At 36.5% G+C, this 19,153-nt stretch overlaps 2 protein-coding genes across 5 annotated transcripts; one reads left to right on the top strand and one right to left on the bottom strand.

Moving 5' to 3' along the window:
- Positions 1–814: 814 nt before the first annotated feature.
- LOC122317823 (peroxisomal adenine nucleotide carrier 1-like) lies at positions 815–4,789 on the bottom strand. The gene is made up of 5 exons (XM_043134860.1): positions 4,490–4,789; positions 2,652–2,883; positions 1,870–2,016; positions 1,560–1,717; positions 815–1,420 (listed from the first exon to the last, which is right to left on the bottom strand). The coding sequence occupies exons 1-5, from the start codon at positions 4,630–4,632 to the stop codon at positions 1,141–1,143; spliced, it is 960 nt and encodes a 319-aa protein (XP_042990794.1). The 5' UTR covers positions 4,633–4,789; the 3' UTR covers positions 815–1,140.
- Positions 4,790–4,957: 168 nt separating this feature from the next.
- Positions 4,958–17,632, top strand: LOC122317821 (mitochondrial Rho GTPase 1-like). 4 transcript variants are annotated; one of them, XM_043134854.1, is made up of 15 exons: positions 4,958–5,206; positions 5,431–5,683; positions 6,579–6,711; positions 7,058–7,207; positions 8,314–8,490; positions 8,601–8,852; positions 11,950–12,018; positions 12,186–12,241; positions 13,131–13,212; positions 13,426–13,637; positions 13,741–13,810; positions 14,503–14,615; positions 16,243–16,393; positions 16,767–16,953; positions 17,197–17,632. In XM_043134854.1, the coding sequence occupies exons 2-15, from the start codon at positions 5,466–5,468 to the stop codon at positions 17,268–17,270; spliced, it is 1,944 nt and encodes a 647-aa protein (XP_042990788.1). In that variant the 5' UTR covers positions 4,958–5,206; positions 5,431–5,465; the 3' UTR covers positions 17,271–17,632. The 4 variants fall into 4 exon arrangements, with proteins under 4 accessions (XP_042990788.1, XP_042990789.1, XP_042990790.1 ...); XM_043134855.1 differs by lacking the exon at positions 4,958–5,206 and adding an exon at positions 6,203–6,311 and having other exon boundaries at positions 5,556–5,683; XM_043134856.1 differs by lacking the exon at positions 4,958–5,206 and adding an exon at positions 6,219–6,311 and having other exon boundaries at positions 5,568–5,683.
- Positions 17,633–19,153: the final 1,521 nt, after the last annotated feature.

Raw genomic sequence — 19,153 nt, 5'->3', positions numbered from 1 at the left:
AATTGGACCTTGGAGATATGAATCTATGGTCACTTTAGGGTTGGTAATTTGACTCTAAAAATTACAAGTCAGGCAAAAGTTAGGCTCCTGTTCTTGACAAGCATTAACAAGATGATCATGAAGTTGGTGGGCAGCGTCAGGCAAATTAGTCCAAACTGCCGCCAACATCTTCATCATGATATTAATTGCATGCTTGGACTTTAAAGATCCCTAAGAAAGATTAGGGACCCAAATTTTGACAAAGTGTAGTTATTAAATGCTTTCTAATTACGTAGTGATCACTCCCTTTTGACAAAATGATTTCGAAGTTACTATGGGGCTTTACTTTCTTCAAATTCACCTGTGATGCATGGGGGCAAACTCTTCCATTAGGTCTACCCAAAATTCAGGCAAACCAATTCCGGCTACTGCAAATGCCTATGACCATAAAGAGCCTTCAATTCATGTGAATCATGCATGACTACAGCAGGCCTTCAAATGAATCCGATGCAATTGATCAAGTAATGAAAATCCAAAACTTATCCAGAAAACTGAGTTATGCTGGCACCTTTCAGGAAGCCCTCCATCCCCTTTTTTGTTTCCATGCCCGAATTGTCTGCTATTCAATATACCCAGGGAATTGCATTCATCCTTGTACCATGACCCATCCATTTTATTCATCTAAAAGGGCAAGATCCAAAAATTTCCGTTATGTTTATAATATCCTGAGGAACACATCCATAGGCTCCAATGCAATCTCCAAATTATATAAGAACGTGAGAGAAAAAGCGATTAACAATTAGTCTTGAGGCTCTCATATTTGATCTAAGAAAGATACCCGAAAATACTCGTAAATGTAAACATTCAGAACATTTTTTTGAATCAGTACATGCAGAAAAATATTCCCGCACTGCATTATTTCTATCACTTAAAATACGGCTCCGTAGAGGATTGGCATCTTTCATTTCTGATGCATACGTAATTGCTCTCTAACTTAGAAGAGCCCCACTTTTTCCAAAATAAAAAAATGATTAGTAAAAGAGAAGTTTCTACCTGGGAAATTAAACCCACCTCTTTAAAGTACAATTGTTCCAACAAAACTTCATAAAAACTCACTCTTTACATCTGATATTATGTGAATTCCCATCCATATATTACCATCTAAGTACTTTTTTGTCTCCCCCTTGTGAGCAATAGATACCTTCTGGTTGCAAGTATAAGAACCCAAGTAGTTGCAGAGATTTTCTCCTTAATCATCAAAAGTACTGCTGAGCTCAGAACAGTCTTCAAGATCTGAGCATGCAAACCCTTGAAAAAGCCAGGTACTCCTTCACTTTTCCATATAGCGTAGATAACTCCAGGAACTGTTTTTCTGGATTTTTGCTGAGCTGTCTTAGTTCCATCATCATTTGAGTCCACAGCTTGGATCATGACCTTACACCTGTATGCAGTAAAAATCCCAAATAGTTCTTAACACCCAGGTTTAACAGGTAACAGCATGAGTGAGGGAATATTTACATTATTTAGAGAGGAGTGAGAAGCAATTTTCTTTATAAGTAGGAGTGAAACAAATTATGCACCTTATTGCGGGGTATGTCAGAAATGTCGCAATACTCTTTGAAATTGCACCTACCAAAAAGGCCGAGAAGGCAGAAAGGGTTTCTTGGGACGAATCATTCCTGGCTATATTGTGTTTTCCCTTCAAGAGTCTTTGTTTCAACTGATCGAATACTGTATACTGCAGTATTACAAAATTTTAAGTCTGTTTTATTCTCTCAAACCAAATGTCTGATAAGGTAATTCATGAATGACACATCCATGTGAAGTGAAGTATCAAGTGTTTGAGATGATATTAAATATACTTCTAAACCAGAGGGCCACGTCAAATACCTGAATTGCAGGGTTTGAGGTCAGCAGAAGAGAGATGCCAAGGCCATCAAATGCATCACTCCAAGTGCCCTCCGCAAGGGTCTTCCAAAGCCCTTTGGATTTACCAAAGGCGCTTGTCTGCATCCTAGAGGAAGCTGTATCCAGGGGCTACACAGCGATAAACGAGATAGTCTACCATTAATCTTCAAGATATCTACATGTTTCAGCTATGAAGGAAAGACGAGGAAAATGAGAGATATGAATGTTGGCAATAAGATAACAATATTCATTATCCCTCCCCCTCCCTCCTCCTTTCTTTATTTCATCCAGATTTATGTAAACAACATTTGTTTAGTTTTTTTTAATAAGTTAAAAAACTATTGACGTGCTGTATATTCAAAATTATGTAACACAAGATAAGATAGAAGTTGAAGTGAACAAGTGCTTTGTCTTCATATCGAACTACAATCCCAGGCTATATATTCCAAAACCAAAGACCAAGGTTGAATCCGTAATCTACTGGCAGAGACTCATTTGTGTCCCATTTCTTTCCGTATTCCAATTATCACACTTTGTTGTTTCCACCATCTTTATAGCAACCAAATGGAGCATTATGTGAAAATATAAAGCATACATATTTCTTCATATAATTGATTTTGGTTCCAACTCCAAATGCTATGATCATGATGTGTGTATATCATATGATGGTAGTTTTGATGCATATTAATTTTAAATTTTAAATTGTTTACTAAGGGATCATTCTCAACCAAAATCAAGAAGATCTGCAGTAACAATGGGCTTACCTGCGTTACAATGGCAGTACAAGCTCCAGCTGCAGCAGCAAGAACCAAGTTTGCTGTCGTTCCAATTCTTTTGGCACCACTCCTTACCAGATATAGTCTTTTGACGTAGCTGTACCCATAAAAGTAGACAAACTGTGCAATGAAGGATTGCAGGTTTTTTGTACCTAGGCCCTGGTACAGTGAAAGAACCTGATGGGTAGATATTGCTTCCCTTAAGACATCCAAAAGGTTCCTGCATAAACCAGAAAAAGAACAATCAATATAACTATGAGCCACTTTTGACTATAGAATCCTTTGCTTTCATGATATATTTTTTTTTATGAAAGCTTTCATGATATATTTGATCTGAGCTTTATCCTATAATCTACCAAGGACGCTGAAACTATGGAATGATCCAGATGCCAGATAAGTATAATTGGGGACCACAAAACAGACTTTGTGGATGCATTGCTACTAGAGCATGAAATAAGCATATTCCATACCCATCTTCAATTCAGCTAAGAAAACAAATAATAACAAGAGCAAAGAGAATATTGAATGCTAAACAGAAAAGGTTCAAGTCTATTAACTTTTCTAAGAAAAGAACAGTAATAGAACTGAACTTAGGTTGCATTCGCTGATATAACTGTAGAAGAGCCAGAAGAAAATGAGAGTCTGGCAAGCAAAAGACAATTTAGAAAGCAACCTCAATACGAATAATCTATAGATCAAAGCAATGTTACATGCACTTGGAACGAGTGGTTAACAACAATTTATGTGTTTTAACACGAAGATAGGTGTCGTTTAAAGAGTCAAAAGTTTAAGAATTTACTAGATACAGAGTTAAGAGGCAAGAAGAGTAAAGTCTAGAAGTTACGTTGTATTTGTAACTTGTTTTGTCACAGGACCATCATGGATCTACAGTGCACCGGGAGAGTCATTTGAAATCAAATGATAACCATTGGTGTCAAACCGTTTTCCCATTGAATGCCAAATTTTGGGACCATAGGCATATGACCTAAAACTAAACTTCTCCAGCATAAAGCAACTGACATGATATCAGTAGAATGGCTTCAGATGGGGAAACCATAAAGTGCAACTATAGAGAAAAGTAAAAACCAGACAAGATGATATCACTCTTGAAAATAACCAGATGAAATGGCTTTGGAACAAAGTCTTAATGTCAAAGCTTATCACAGAGCAATAAAAAACATATGAAAAAGAGGAGGAGAGAGAGAGAGAGAGACTATGAGTTACGGGTTGCCTAACAAACAATACTCACAAAATAATGGAATGGTCCACTATAATCTTAATACTTTTTCCTTTTGCTAGTTAGATGGATGTATTTCTATGTTTCCTGTGTACCAGGATTACCTCTCTTTTGTTATTAATAATATTTGTTTTGCTTGTAAAAATTATATATAAATATATATCTATACACACAATGTGCGCATGTTTTGTATTCCAAGCAACTGCATCATAGGATACAACATAACTTTAAAATCACTTATAAATATAAAATCAAAGCTTGTTTGATCGATCTAGGAGACCTTTTAATTCCACCAATAACATCACAAACACACGGAATTTCTTTCATTTGCTCACCGATCATACAAAAAAATAAGCATGAAAAAAAAAAAACAGCGTACGAGCTTAATTGGAGCTATAAACGAGTTGCATTAACACATACATATAGAGGCAAAATCCAAACAACACAATCGTAACAAATAAGCTAAAATAAGATCTACCCAGATAAAGAATTTTCGGGCAATGATGACAGGAAAGATTAATGACAAATTATGATGAATGATTCATGAAACAAGGAAATGATAGATTGAGAAAACGCAGATATGGGTTACCTGTATTTTTGCTGGCCATGGGCCCGAACCTCGGCTTGGTACTTGGTCTTACAAGTGTCAAGTGGGTACAAGATGGTAGTGCTCAATAGGGATCCTATGGCCCCTGAAGTTGCCTCTGATAGAGATTCCAGATCAAGAGCCATCTCCAATGTTCAATATTCCACAATATTCGAGATCAAAAAATACACACAACAGTGCATGTTTACATTTGTAGAGAGAGAGAGAGTGGGGGTAATTGGTGGAAGAGCGAGAAGCAAGAGCAAAGGAGGATCGCTTTTCTTGGGAACTGGAAAACATCTTATTTTTATTTTATTTTATTAAAATTAAATTATAACTAAGGAGATAAGAAAAAATATTCAAACACTTAAGAATAATATTAATAAATAATTATTAATAAATGTTTAAGAGGATTAATTAATAAATATTAAAACTTTTAAAAAACTTGACACGATTTCAAAGTATCAAATTATTAGTTCGAGTAAAGAACAAAGAGTACGAAAATGCCGTGCTTTGAACGCACGCACGCTCAAGCTCGAAGCCAAGAGTTTCTCCAGTTCTGAAGCTTCTCCCGGACCCTCACTCGCGGTCGGGCTTTCTTTGACAGAGATTTTCTCCGTGGACTCCACTACAGAGGCCAGAGCTTTCTAGCTACTGTCTTTTTGTGCTTCGCTTATTTTTCTTCTTCTTCCAGCTCTCCAGCATAACGCTCGGCACCAGGTATCATCAATCTTCAACCCCTCCCCTCGGTTCCACGTTTGTTTACATCTGTGCCTTTATTGCCTTTCTTTCCGTGTAAATCTTCAATCTGCTCAAATGCACAAGGGTTTTTGCACTTTCCCTTCTCTACCGTTTTACTCAATTCTCTCGCAATTTCCATGTTCCAAGGCTCTGTGTCTTCATATTTCTGACGTCGTTTTTGCGCGAGCTTTTTTATGCTTTAGGGTTTCTTGGGGACGAGGTCTGTGAAGCTTCTTCAATGGCAAAAGCTTCGGCCGGACCTACAAACCCGTTCGGCCGGACCGGTGTGCGTATCGTGGTTGCCGGAGACAGAGGTACCGGGAAATCTAGCTTGATTGTGACGGCCGCGGCTGAGAACTTTGCAGCAAACGTACCGCCGGTGTTGCCGCCGACGAGGCTTCCAGAGGATTTCTTCCCCGACCGCGTGCCCATTACAATCATAGACACTTCATCTCGGTATCATTTCCTCCATTAATGATTGAATTTCATTTTCTAAATCTATATTTGGTTTCCCAGAAATTTCAGGAAATTAAAGGAAAGGACAGGTGTTATATTGGTGTTCGATTGTAAAAGTTGCATATATTATCGATGTGATTCAGCTTATTCATGCATTATTCGAAATACCTGTATGGTTGCTGAGGAATTGCAGTGAAAGGAAAGAAAAGAAAATGGGATTCCAAACCATGGTTAGGTTTTTATTATTTAGTGCACGTGAAAATTGTCAAAACTGCAAGAATTTGGGGCTCGTGAGTCTTGCTATCAGTTTGTCTTCTTGTCAATTTGGAGAGTGGAATATGTATGTTCTCACTTAAAATAGGAAAAATGCCTTGTTCAATCTTAAGTTGTGTGATTTAGGAAAGAATGTTGAAATGGATTACAAGGAAAAATCTTGGTGGCATTTTTTTTTTTTTTTAATTTTATATTTTTGGTCTTTAAGAAAAAGAGAACCGAATCTTATGCAAATTTTCATTTTAGTTTTGTTAGTGTTCAGAGTATTGGAGAGGCTTTGAAACATTGCACTAAGTGGATTTATTATGGCCCTCCTACTGATGCACAACATTTTCTGGAACCAGACAGCATTAAGGTTTACTTGATGATTTTGTCCTTTTTTTGCTGTTACTGTTATTTTTTAATATCAGGGTGGTTACTGTTATTTTTTGCTGTATTTGACATATGGAAAATAATGCCTCTGCTTGACTGACCTTAGTACAATTGGCTTGATGTGAAGCTGGAAATTGTAAAATCGGAAAAGAATTATATCATTTTGGATTTTGATGTGGCAATCACACAAATTTTTCAGCTTGATATTGAATCACTAATTTTTTTTTTTTCCCTGTTTTTTCTCAATCAGTGTGGAGGATGATGGTAAGGTGGCCAAAGAATTGAAGCGGGCTGATGCAGTCGTGTTTACTTATGCGTGTGATGAGCCTTCTACACTTGAACGATTGAGTACTTTCTGGCTTCCTAAGCTTCGTAAATTAGAGGTCTCTATTTTTCATTTCATTTAGTTTTCATTTAGTAAGAAATCCGCTGAAGCACTACGGCAATTCGATGAATCTTATCAAAAAGTTTTCATTTAGTTTTCATTATCCTCTTTGCTATTGCATCATGGAGAACTTATCGTGGAAGATAACTTTTATAAAAAGAAAGAAATACCCTACTGGAAACCTTGAGGTTGACTACATGATTGTGCATTGTAATAAAGTGAGCCCCTTTGGCTTTCTTGCTTTTGGGGGTTTTTTGGAACTTGTTTTGCATGAAAATATGTGGAGTCACCAGAATTTTGCTATTATTTATCTATGATTTGTCCATGTGAAATCAAATGAGCAGGTGAAAGTCCCAGTCATTGTGGTGGGTTGTAAGCTGGATTTGAGAGATGAGAACCAGCAGGTGAGCCTGGAGCAGGTGATGTCACCAATAATGCAGCAATTTCGGGAGATTGAAACTTGTATTGAGTGTTCGGCACTTAAACAAATTCAGGTGTTATGCATTGATGGCTCCTTTCTGTTATTTTTTGTAAAATTATTTGGCACCTGTGTTGTTGATTTTGTTTGTGGTTTAAACACACAGAAGCATAGCCCTTCTACTTGGGCCAAGCCTTGGCACTCTTTGATAAAAAAATTTATTGGTTTTTAAAAAATCTACAGAGAGGAGTAGAGCCACATATGTTTGTATTCCATGCATATATTATCTCCTGCTTAATTTTCGGTATTGGGAAACATATTTTAGGAGATGATAATGAGACAAGGTTTTGGGTCATAAGACCACTATGTTTTTTTGTGCAAAATTTACTGTGGAAGATTGGTTTTTTAACTCAAAAACCAATATGCCAGCTGCTACTGAATAGAACTTTAATGCTAGACTCAAATCCCTTATAGATGTTATTTTCTGATTTGTCGAGAATTTTCCTCCGATACCATGCTCTAAAAATTTATATGGTTCCAATGGGCTTTTGAGCACAAATCTACTTCGTAAATGAAATGGAAGCCATGCTAGAGGAGAAATTTAGATATGTTCCTTGTACTGTTGTTGGGAAAAAAAAGTAACGGTTGAATTTGAGAAATTGACTTAAAGATTGAGTATCAAGGATTAGAAAATTTTGAAGTAGTCTAATTTATGTAGTTTTTTTTTTTGATAGGTAATAAGTTATTATCATAACTTTGTTATATTTATGTAGTTAATCACAACAAATATTGTTATATGAATTCTGGCTTGAGTTTGGAGTAGGAGTTTATATTGAGTAAGTTCAATTCTAGGAGAAATTTAGCTATGTTCCTTGTACTGTTGTTGGGAAAAGAAAGCAACGATTGAACTTGAGGAATTGACTTAAAGATTGGGCATCGAGGATTAGAAAATTTTGAGGGAGTATAATTTATATAGTTAATCACAACAAATATTTTTATATGAATTCTGGATTGAGATTGGAGTAGGAGTTTATATTAAGTTCAGTTCTAATAAAGTATGAAAATCACTCTCATCATCTGAAGAAATGCATGGAATTCTTACTTATAAAAGAAAAATATATGGAATTCTTTTGTTGTCATTATAATTTTTAGAGTTTAATGTCAAAATATTTCTACTTGTAGATTCCCGAAGTTTTCTACTATGCACAAAAAGCTGTGCTTCATCCAACAGGTCCACTTTTTGATCAGGAAACACAGACTTTGAAGCCTCGATGTGTGCGAGCCTTGAAGCGGATATTTATTCTTTGTGACCATGATAAGGATGGTGCCCTCAGCGATGCAGAGTTGAATGATTTCCAGGTTTTTTTTCTTTTTCGCTTATTTGCAACTCTTGCAGCAGGTTTTTCATCTATCAAAGTTATGATAATTTTTGCTTAAGATAAATGATGGATCTAAATACTTGTAAACAGGTCAAATGTTTCAATGCTCCTTTACAACCTTCAGAAATAGTAGGTGTTAAGAGAGTTGTGGCAGAAAAGTTGTCCGAAGGAGTCAATGAACGTGGGCTTACCTTGACGGGATTCCTCTTTCTTCACGCTTTATTCATAGAAAAAGGTCGTCTTGAGACTACATGGACTGTCCTCAGAAAATTTGGATATAACAACGATATTAGACTTTCAGAGGAACTCATCCCGTCCTCTTTCAAACGAGCCCCTGATCAGGTAATATCTTGTCTATTCAAATCACATTTTATACAATAACCACAATTTTATTTGGAATATGGAAATAACTATATTACATGCGGAAATGATGTATTTGTTTTCTTGAAGTTTTAGACTTTGAAAGGAGGAAAGGGAGTAATAATATTTTCTCTCCGTACATGTGTGAAAAAGTTTTGGTTTTTTTCTTGCCATCGAGGATGGTCGTTAGTTAGGGCTTTTTTTTTTACGTTGATCTTCAATGGTTTTTGCTCGGGAGCTTGTGATTGAAACTAAAATATTTTCTGTTGTGAGAGAAGGTGGTTTGATACGCATTACTGAGAGATGTAGGAGGATCAAGCAGGAGCTTTTGCTAGGTCTTGGAGGATTGTGCGACGGGAGAAAATAATTTTTACTCGTCTAGGAGGGAAGGCTATCGGAGTTTTATAGTGCAGAGAGGCTCAAACGGCAGAGGTAGATTTCTGGTGGTGTTCGTCTACGGTGAGGGCAGACGAATGAGTTTTATCCTTATTCCAGAGGAAGGGGGGGTAGGGGTTGGAGAAGATTGAGTGAGGTGTTGAGGGAGGGTACTCAAGTGGAAAGAAGCAAGAATTTGATCTTGTTCCCCTCTCCTAAACGAAGCTTGGTGAACCGAGAGAAGACCCCCTATCCTTACCTGATATGTTTCCACAATCCCACACCATGCGCCCCTCTCACTTCCTTAGTACACCATTCATCCCATAATCCACCGTACTTACTCTCAATCACCAACTTCCAAAGAGCTTCTAGTTCTATATGGTATCTCCATAACCACTTTTCAAGTAATGCCTGATTAAAGTTCTCAAATTTCTAATGCCCAATCCACCATTCGAAAGAGGCCTACACACCTGCTCCCACCTGACTAGATGAAACTTAAACTCCTCACCCATTCCACCCCACAAAAAGTCCCTTTGAAGTTTCTCGATTCGAAGTGCCACCCTTGCTGGAATAGGAATCAGGGACATGAAATAAGTCGGAAGGTTAGATAAGGTACTCTTTATTAGTGTAGTCCTTCCCCCTTTTGACAGGTACATTCTCTTCTACCCTGCTAATCGATGCTCTACTTCTCAATCACTGTATCCCAAAGAGCAGCTGCTCTCAAGGGGGCCCCCAACGGAAGGCCCAGATAATTCATAGGGAGTGAGGCAATCTTGCACCCCAAAGTATTAGCCAACTGTCTTAAATGCTGAACGCCTTCGACAGGCACCATCTCTGCTTTGTCCAGGTTCACTTTCAACCTTGAAGCTACCTCGAAGCAAAGTAGGAGTACCTTCAGTACTCGAACTTGGATTTGGTCCGCCTCACAGAAGATAAGAGTGCCATTTGCAAACAATAAATGAGAAATGTTAATGCTACCCCTTCTCGGGGGACCAATTGAGTAATCGGTCATTCGTCCATTTGCAACCAGGACTTGAGATCATTTTGCTTAAAGCCTCCATCACAATGACGAAGAGTAGCGGGGACAACGGATCTCCTTGTCTTAGACCTTGCGTGCTATTGAAAAAACCAGTTGGGCTTCCATTTATTAGAATTGAGAATTTCACTGTAGATATATACCAACGGATCCAAGAACGCCATCTCTCCCCAAAACCACACTTCCCCAAAATGTCAATAAGAAAGTCCCAGTTAACATGGTCATACGCCTTCTCCATGTTTAACTTGCATATAATCCCTGGATATCCAGCAATCCTTGGATATCCAACTTTCAGTATACTGTCCAGACATTCGTTAGCAATGAGCATTGCATCTAAAATTTGTCTATCCTTTACAAATGCATTTTGGGACTTTGAGATTATCTTTCCCACAGCCTCACTAAGGAACTATTCCCGACATTGTTCAAGGTTGCAAGTGCCAAAGAGGCATCAGTGGTAGAGGTCATGGTGTTAGTGGGGGAGCAAATCCAATGGAACATCAATTTTAGCAGGGTAGCACAAGATTGGGAAATGGATAGTTTTGAAGCCTTTTTTGTTTTGTTATATTCAACCATACCAAGCAACCAACCCCTAGATTTATTGTGGTGGATACCCTTAGGTAAATGCATGTTTTCGGTATGTGCGTTTTACAAGTCTTTAACACAAGCGCATCCTTCTCAATTTCCATGGAAAAGGCTTTGGAAACACAAGTCGCCTCTCAAAGCGACTTTCTTTGTGTGGTCCCGCTGCCTTGGGCAAGATCCTCACAACAGACAATTTGAGAAAACGAAGGGTGATCATTTTATATTGGTGTTGTATGTGCAGAAAAGGGGGGGGGGGGGGGGGGAGAATCTGTGGATCATCTTCTACTACACTGTGAGGTAGTTCGAGGGTTATGGAATGGGGATTTTAGTAGACTAGACTTGGGTTGGGTTATGCCTGAGACAGTAGTGGTGGCACTAGCTAGCTGGACTGATCTAAGAGGCAACAACCAGATTAAGGCTTTATAGAAGATGATTCCAATTTGCATTACGTGGTGTGTGTGGCAGGAGTGCAATGAGCGGACGTTCGAGGACAAAGAGAGATCGATGGAGGAGCTGAAAGCTTTATTTTTTAGAACTCTTTGTACTTGGGCCATTGCCGTTAATTTTAATGGCCAAGATTTACATGATTTCCTTATTTCTAGTGCTCCTACGTAGCTAGGACATTTTTTGTACTGAACGTGGCTTTTGCCTATTCTTTTATTAATGTACTTCGTACTTTTCTCAAAAAAAAAAAAAAAAAAAAAGGTTTTAGACTTTGAGGTGAAATTAACTGTCACGTATAGCCAAGCTGGGTCTGTCAGTAATTAGCTGACCAAACCCCACCCTTAAAATATATTGTGGCTCCCAAGTCTTGTTGGCCTTGGCATTGACATCCAGGATTATTCATCTTGCTAAGGTTTTGAGGTGGGCAAGCCCTGAATTTCCCACCCTAATCCCCTTATGTGCACATAATTTGAAGTTCTATGAAACTTCTTTGCTTGAGTATAACATAAAATTTAGTTCTAATATCATGTAATATGTCACTAAATCATACACGAACCATATCCACCCTCCACCCCCAAAAAAAAAAATCTGTGAAGCATACAATGTTTGTTAAAAATGCTTACTGCTGGTTCTCTTTTGTAGAGTGTGGAGCTGACAAATGAAGCCATTGAGTATCTAAGAGGAATCTTTGAATTGTTCGACAGTGATCATGTATGTCTTTTTATGTACTGTCTGAGTATTTTCTTTTCCAAGTTTGTTAATTATATTATCATATAACTTGTGCAATCAGTATTTACTGTGGTAGCCACATTTTATTCAAGTCGGTCTTTATCGATCACCAACTTGAAATCATATATGATATTTATTTTTTCTACTAGGATGGGGCCCTTCGACCTCGTGAAATTGATGACTTGTTTTCCACTGCTGCAGAAAGGTAGTTTTGTTTCTGTTAAGATCATTTGTGGCTATGTGGCTTGTTTTACCTTGTTACAACTCTTATGAAATCCTGTACAGCTTCATGTTCATTTAATTTACCTGCATGGGGTTCTTTCCTTTGGTTTATGTTTATTAAGTGGTTCATCGCGATGACCCTCATCAATCTTGTTACCAATGCATCTTCTGTTAATTTTCAGTTACTATTGATCACAGTCATTGTAACTTCACAATGCTTATGGCTTGGTTACTTTTTGAAGTGATGCTTTATGGCTAACAATTAGTTGCCTTGCATATATGCAAGATGCATTATTTATTTGCATGCACAGAAGAAAACATGCTCATTTGTTACACTAGAAATGTAATTTCCTGGCCATTTTAAATTGCTTGTCATTTTCACATATTTTATTTCCATTTACTTGTCTTTAGAAATATTTTTTCAGAAAGATGTAATTATTGTCTAAAATTCCATCATTCGGAAGCTTTCATCTCATAAGTGAACAATTAGGAATTGGAATTTACTGCTTTGATTATGAGTATAAACCTTTTACTTCAAATTCTTACTTTTTTTTATAAGTATCTTCTTTTCTTCTCTCTCTCTCTCTCTCTCTCTCTCTCTCTCTCTCTCTCTCTCTCTCTCTCTCAACTATAGTCTGGTCATTTCAATCTTTCTGTGAGTTTGAGATAATTCTGATATGAACATATCCATATGCATATCATCTGTCTGCATCCTCACATCCCATCCCCTGTGAAGGGCCCTCCTCCTCAGGGTGTTCTGAGGTTTTGTAATGTTTAGAGGGATTTTTGGTATCTTTGATTTATTTCTTTCTTAACAACTATTATGATTAGCATCTGAAAGGTTTGGATGTTTGACATACTTTTTTTTCCAGTCCTTGGGATAGAGCCCCTTATGTGGATGCTGTAGAGAGAAATGCATTTGGTGGGCTATCACTTGATGGGTTTTTGTCAGAGGTATGTCTTTCATTCGTTCGTTCTTCCCTTTTTCCTTTCTGTTGTTCATAGTGGGGGGGTTTGGATGGAAATGTTCCATAATCATACAAGACAACTTCCAATTTATTATGTTCTCAATGTAGCTATTTGGCTGCCTATTCATAGGTAAAGTTTTAGATTTAATATTTTTCTCTGGTGACCTGTGCTTAAATTTTGTGACACGTGTGGTTGCAGTGGGCCCTTATGACTCTTATAGACCCAGCTTGGAGCATGGAGAATCTGATATACATTGGTTATCCTGGTGATCCTTTGTCTGCGTTCCGTGTAACCAGAAGGCGGCGTGTGGATCGCAAAAAGCAGCAGACAGATAGAAATGTTTTCCAGTGTTTTGTTTTTGGGCCCAAGAAGGCTGGAAAGTCTGCAGTACTGAATTCTTTTCTTGGAAGGTCTTTTCACACTTTTGAATCATCCTTTTAAATATAATATATCTCAATAATTTTAGTTGGTGATCATATAATATCACTTATCTTTTATGAATTGGAAGTGCAGGAGTTTCTCTGATAATTATACTTCAACCACTGATGAGCTATATGCAGTGAACGTTGTTGATCAGCCTGGGGTGAGTGCAATTGCATTATGCACCCCCAAAATGAGTGTTGAACATGTGCATTGGTCCGTCCAGTTTTGATAGGTCGCATAGTGGAGAAAATATTCTTAAGCCACACCATGATATAAGCCCCGTCCACCATTGGTTGGTTGCAGAATTAAATCAAACAAAAGAACTATTTGAATCAATAACTTTTTTGTCTGAAATATGGGGAGCTGCTGTCACCAATGTAATTCTTACTGAGTCTTATCAAGTTGGCGTTACATAATTATGCTATATCGATAGCCAAATCATGTTGAGGTGTATGTAGATTTTGCGTAAGCTTTTCTAGATGTACAGACAGCAATTTTATGAGAGTTTTTGCAGCCTGAATTAATTCACAACTGATGTCTGAATTATTTCTCAATGGAAAAGTTTATTTTGTGTTTTATTTTTGGCTGGTTGAAGAGGGTTTCAAATATGTAGTCATTGTTTTCTCTCTGATCAACCTGAATTGCTGACATCTGATCGGAATTTGTAGTTTGATTTTATTACTAAATTCTGTTTTCCCCTTATCTGATGTTTGCTATTTCTTTTGTGTAAATCAAAATGCCGTCAGTTGCCATAATCACTAATCTTGTTCATATTTAAATTATTTATCTGAGTATTTGTTTGTTATTTTCTGTCATAAAAAATAAAAAACTTGTTTGTTATTTTCTTCCCAGGGAGCAAAGAAAACTCTTGTGCTGAGAGAGATACCTGAAGATGAAGTTTCGAAACTGCTATTAGAAAAAGAATCTTTGGCTGCTTGTGACATAGCAGTGTTTGTTCATGACAGGTAAATAAAAGGCTGCAAGTATTGTCGTATTTAGTGATAAGATGAATTATAATTGTCATTTCAGTGTTCTGCATGGGATGAATTTTTATAAATGTTGTAAATAGGGGTTAAGATGAATTTTTAACCCCTTTGGGGGTGGTTCAAGTGGTGAAGGCCTTGGGTTGGGGGTATGCTCCCCTCAAGTCTAAGGTTCAAATCCCCTTGGATGCAAACAATCTATAGGGGCTATCGGATCGGGGGGATTTTTCCCTTGAATTACCCTAAGTGCACTTGCGGGAAACTCCTTACCGAGGGCCTATGCATCCCCGGGATTAGTCGGGACGCTATTCCCGGACACTCGGTGCCAATAAAAAATAAATAATAAAAAAATAAATTTTATTTCAGTGTTCTGCATTGGATACATGTTTAATCATCTTTTTAATGAATACTTGGGCTTTGCCTATTCTTAGGAATAAAGTTTCTTATTACTTATAAAAAAAAAAAATCATCTTTTTAATGAATTTTTATTACTTATCTTTGAAAAATAAGCGTTAAATTTTCACACTCTGGATTCATGTTTTTTTATTCCACTGTATTTTTTAGCTTGATATATTCTTTTAACATTGTTCTATTGTATGTCAGTTTAGGCCTGTATATTAATATTACTGGTAATCTTGAGATGCCTTTAGTGATGGTTTACAAAGTTTTATGGATGGGGATGCTGGATAGCTACTATCTTTTTGTTATCCTTTTTATTTTCTGAATTTCATAGGAAATTAAATTATCTTTACTGGTTGTGTAATATATTGTCACCCCCAGTTTTTTTTTTTTTTTTTACAAAAATTTCTCCATTGAGATAATTCATATATATATATAGTTAATAATTATAAGGCATTTCTTCCCAGCCTACATCCACAAACATCTTCACATCTTCTCAGCAACATGACCAATTGGTCAAACCAATTATATGGCCTTACGTTAGGTTTTGAGCCAACTTTGCCATGTCCATGCTACTGTTACAAACAAACTTCACATCGTATTTTGAGTTGAACACTGCTACACTAACAAGGCTATTTGAGTGTTTTTTTTTTTTTTTCGTTTTTTTTTTCATGGATTTTTTTAATTCCTTCAGACATTTAAAAAAAATACAACATAATTAAAAAACATTTATTCAATCATTAAGTTAAAAAAAAAACAATCAGGACCCATTGTCGAGACCCAAAACATTTTCCTTTTGAGTTTCTGTCCATTTAGTTGCTAGAAAGGGAAAAAAAAAAAAAAAAAAAAAACATCAAAACATTCAAACCAAGAAAAACAAAAAGAAAAACTGGGTACCGCCTTTTAAACCCGGGTTCCGGGTTTAAAACCCTGTACCTGAACCAAGTGTACCCGGGTTTTTCTATGCGGGTATCGGCCCGGGTTTGTTCCGGATGAACAGGCCTAATGTTATGTGGATTTTGGGTCTCTGACCATCTACCTTGGAAGCTACTAACTCTATTGACAAGTGAACTTTAAGTTTGCTCTAATTATATTTCGACGTGTATATATTTATGACCTGTTTTACAGTTTGCTGCCTTTGCATTTGGAGATTCCAAGGATTGCCTTTGCATTTGGAGATTCCAAGGATTGATTCGTTTTACTTTTACAGTACTGATGCATTCTCATGGGAGAGAGCGACCGAGTTGCTGGTAGAAGTTGCTAGCCATGGTGAGGATACTGGCTTTGAGGTGCCTTGTCTCATAGTTGCAGCTAAAGATGATCAGGATTCATTTCCCATGGCCATACAAGAATCTACCAGGGTATTTATTCTGTTGAAAATTTTGCTTATGCAAGCTAAATCATCCCTTAAAAATATTTACTGAGGTTAGTTGTTAGCTTGTTCTGAACATAATGGTTTCTATCATTGGCGTATTGGTGTTACTACCCTTGTTTATGCATTCTTTTTTTTTTTTTTTTCTCTGTAATGGGATTGTAAATGGTTGAGTGTTGGTGGCAAGAACTTGACATACATGGACAACATTTTATCAATTCTAAATTTTACATAAAATTGTCATAATTAAAGGACTTGAGCACCTAAAATCTGAGGTCTAAATAATGACATAGTATTACTGTAATAGTGTTTTTCTTTCCCTAGACTGTCAACATATTTTCAATGCAATTTTGTATTTGTAGGTTAGTCAGGACATGGGAATAGAGGCTCCTATACCCATCAGTGTGAAGTTGGGTGATCTAAATAATGTTTTCCGAAGGATTGTAAGTACTGCTGAACACCCACATTTGAGCATACCTGAAACTGAAGCTGGGCGAAGCCGAAAGCAATACCATCGGCTTCTAAACCGCTCACTTGTGTTCTTTTCAGGTTCGTCTGAAACTGTTGTTTTACTATTATATCAGGTCTTGTCATCTTTGATATCTTATATGAGTTCTCCAAGTTTGTGATATCTTTCCAGTCACGCATTTTCCCATGCTGCTAAAATTTACTTTATCCTTGAATCTTTTCCTTATGGATGATCATTTTCCTATGACAATGAAGATGAGTTATGTTGTTCTGTGATCTTCTTGTTTTAGTTTGTCTCTCTGAATTATCTTGTGCCTTTGACAGTTGGAGCTGCTGTAGCCATTGTTGGGCTTGCAGCTTACCGTGTCTATGCCGCAAGGAAAAATGCTTCCAGCTGAGGGTTTGAAGTTTGCACGTCAAACAGCGTACTTGTCCTCTCACCAGTTTATATTAAATTGGCTGTTCAACTCTTGGCACCTTATTGGGCTTCTTGATAAAGTTTCTGCTGAAAAATCACCACCTCAATTTTAACTTATGTTCTTCTTTGGCTTGTACTTAAAGAGGGCTGTGCATCCTGCTCCCTGAATTGTTCCTTGAAGGATTTTTTCTTCCCCTTCTTTGGGAGGCTTTTCAAAATTTAGAATTGAATAGTAGTAGGAATTGTGTAAAATATGAAGAGTTTTGCTAAAAATCTTCCAATGTGTATATGAAGCTTCCTAAACCCATTTTGTTGATAATTTCATTTTTTATGTTTCAAGTTTTTCTGGTTTACCATAATGGAAAGGCATTAGGGCTATTGCCGTGAGACCCTCTATGCTTGGGTATTGGAATCAGTTGAAGAAAAAGGAAGCAAATTTCCTACACTATTAACGAGCTATTTCCAGGATGCATAAAATTTTAGGAAGCTCCAACACCATCATCCTCAACCTCTCCAAATTGGTAGCAATCTTTGATCCACAACCGCCAAAATGTATCTTTGGGTTCCATAGTCATAAAAAATCAGCATTGGTAGGTTGTAAAATAGTGGAAGAACAAGGAAAACCAAAAATATAAATTATTCCTAGCAAAGGTGTTAATTTGTTTGCTTTGTTGTCATTGATTTTGGTGAAATATTGCAGCACTTTTGTAGGCAAATTTATAGATGATTTCTGCACGCAGACTAGGGCCCGCTAGCTGAAGGAGAAAGCTGTTCTCTAAATAATTATTCATTAAACTTTGTTGCCTATACTATAGGGCCTATATAGGAATAAAAAATTTAAATAAAATTAAAAAAGAAAAAGGAAAAAGGACATACCATATTAATGTGTACCATAGAAGCCTTTGCAGCCGGAACCGTCAGGTACAAACTTGGTGTCAAAAATCGTATAAGAGGCCGGAATAGGAGAAAAAATCATTCTCCGCCAACAGAGGTGGCCCAGGTCTCGATCAAGTGATCTGAAGCCCATGGTGGTGGTTGAGGATGTCGGTATGCATGTACATTCATATTAACAAATAGAAAAGAGTAATGTTAGATACAAACTCCAAATAGACAAGTTTCACGCAATCTCTTTATAAAAAATTAGATTTCACAAAAAGAGGATGAAACATGATACTAACAAGTAGGGCTGTTAAAAAAATGGGGAAACCGGTGAACCAAATGGATTTGGTCTAGTTCTAAATCGGTCTGGCTCAATGCCAGTTCTTATTTAGCAAAATCGGTTAAAAATCGATCTACTTTCTGTTTTAATAATTAAAACACTAATTCGAACTGAATCAAACTGTACACATATATATTATTTTAAACTTTTTATATTATATATAAAATATTTTGTATATGATTTTTTTATATTATATTATATATATTATATGTTAAATTGCTAATTAATACAACATGAAATTTTAAAATTTTATTATTCATGTCTATTAATCTTATAATATAAAATTAAAATAACATTTAATTTTAATATAACATAAATTAATCTTATCATTTTTAATATAACGTTTTCATTTTGATATAACATATAAATTTTAATTTTATAACATAAAATTAATATAACATAAAATGAGAAATATAGGTCAATCACTTACTAAAGTTTTGTTGGAGTATGATTTGTTTATCCATAAAATCGAAAAAAGGGACCGAAATCGAAATAATCGAAAGTTCTGATTTTGGTGGTGAATTGGTCTAGTATCGGTTCTTAAATTTTCAAAATGTGTATGCCGATTCAGTTTTAAAAAATATCCAAAACCGAACTAGACAAGTTACACCCATACTAATAAGGCCTAGGGGTTAAAGGGAAGA

The sequence above is a fragment of the Carya illinoinensis genome, chromosome 8 (genome assembly GCF_018687715.1).
Source record: "Carya illinoinensis cultivar Pawnee chromosome 8, C.illinoinensisPawnee_v1, whole genome shotgun sequence".
In the NCBI taxonomy this organism is placed as follows: domain Eukaryota; kingdom Viridiplantae; phylum Streptophyta; class Magnoliopsida; order Fagales; family Juglandaceae; genus Carya; species Carya illinoinensis.
This window is presented reverse-complemented; position numbering and strand designations above follow the sequence as displayed.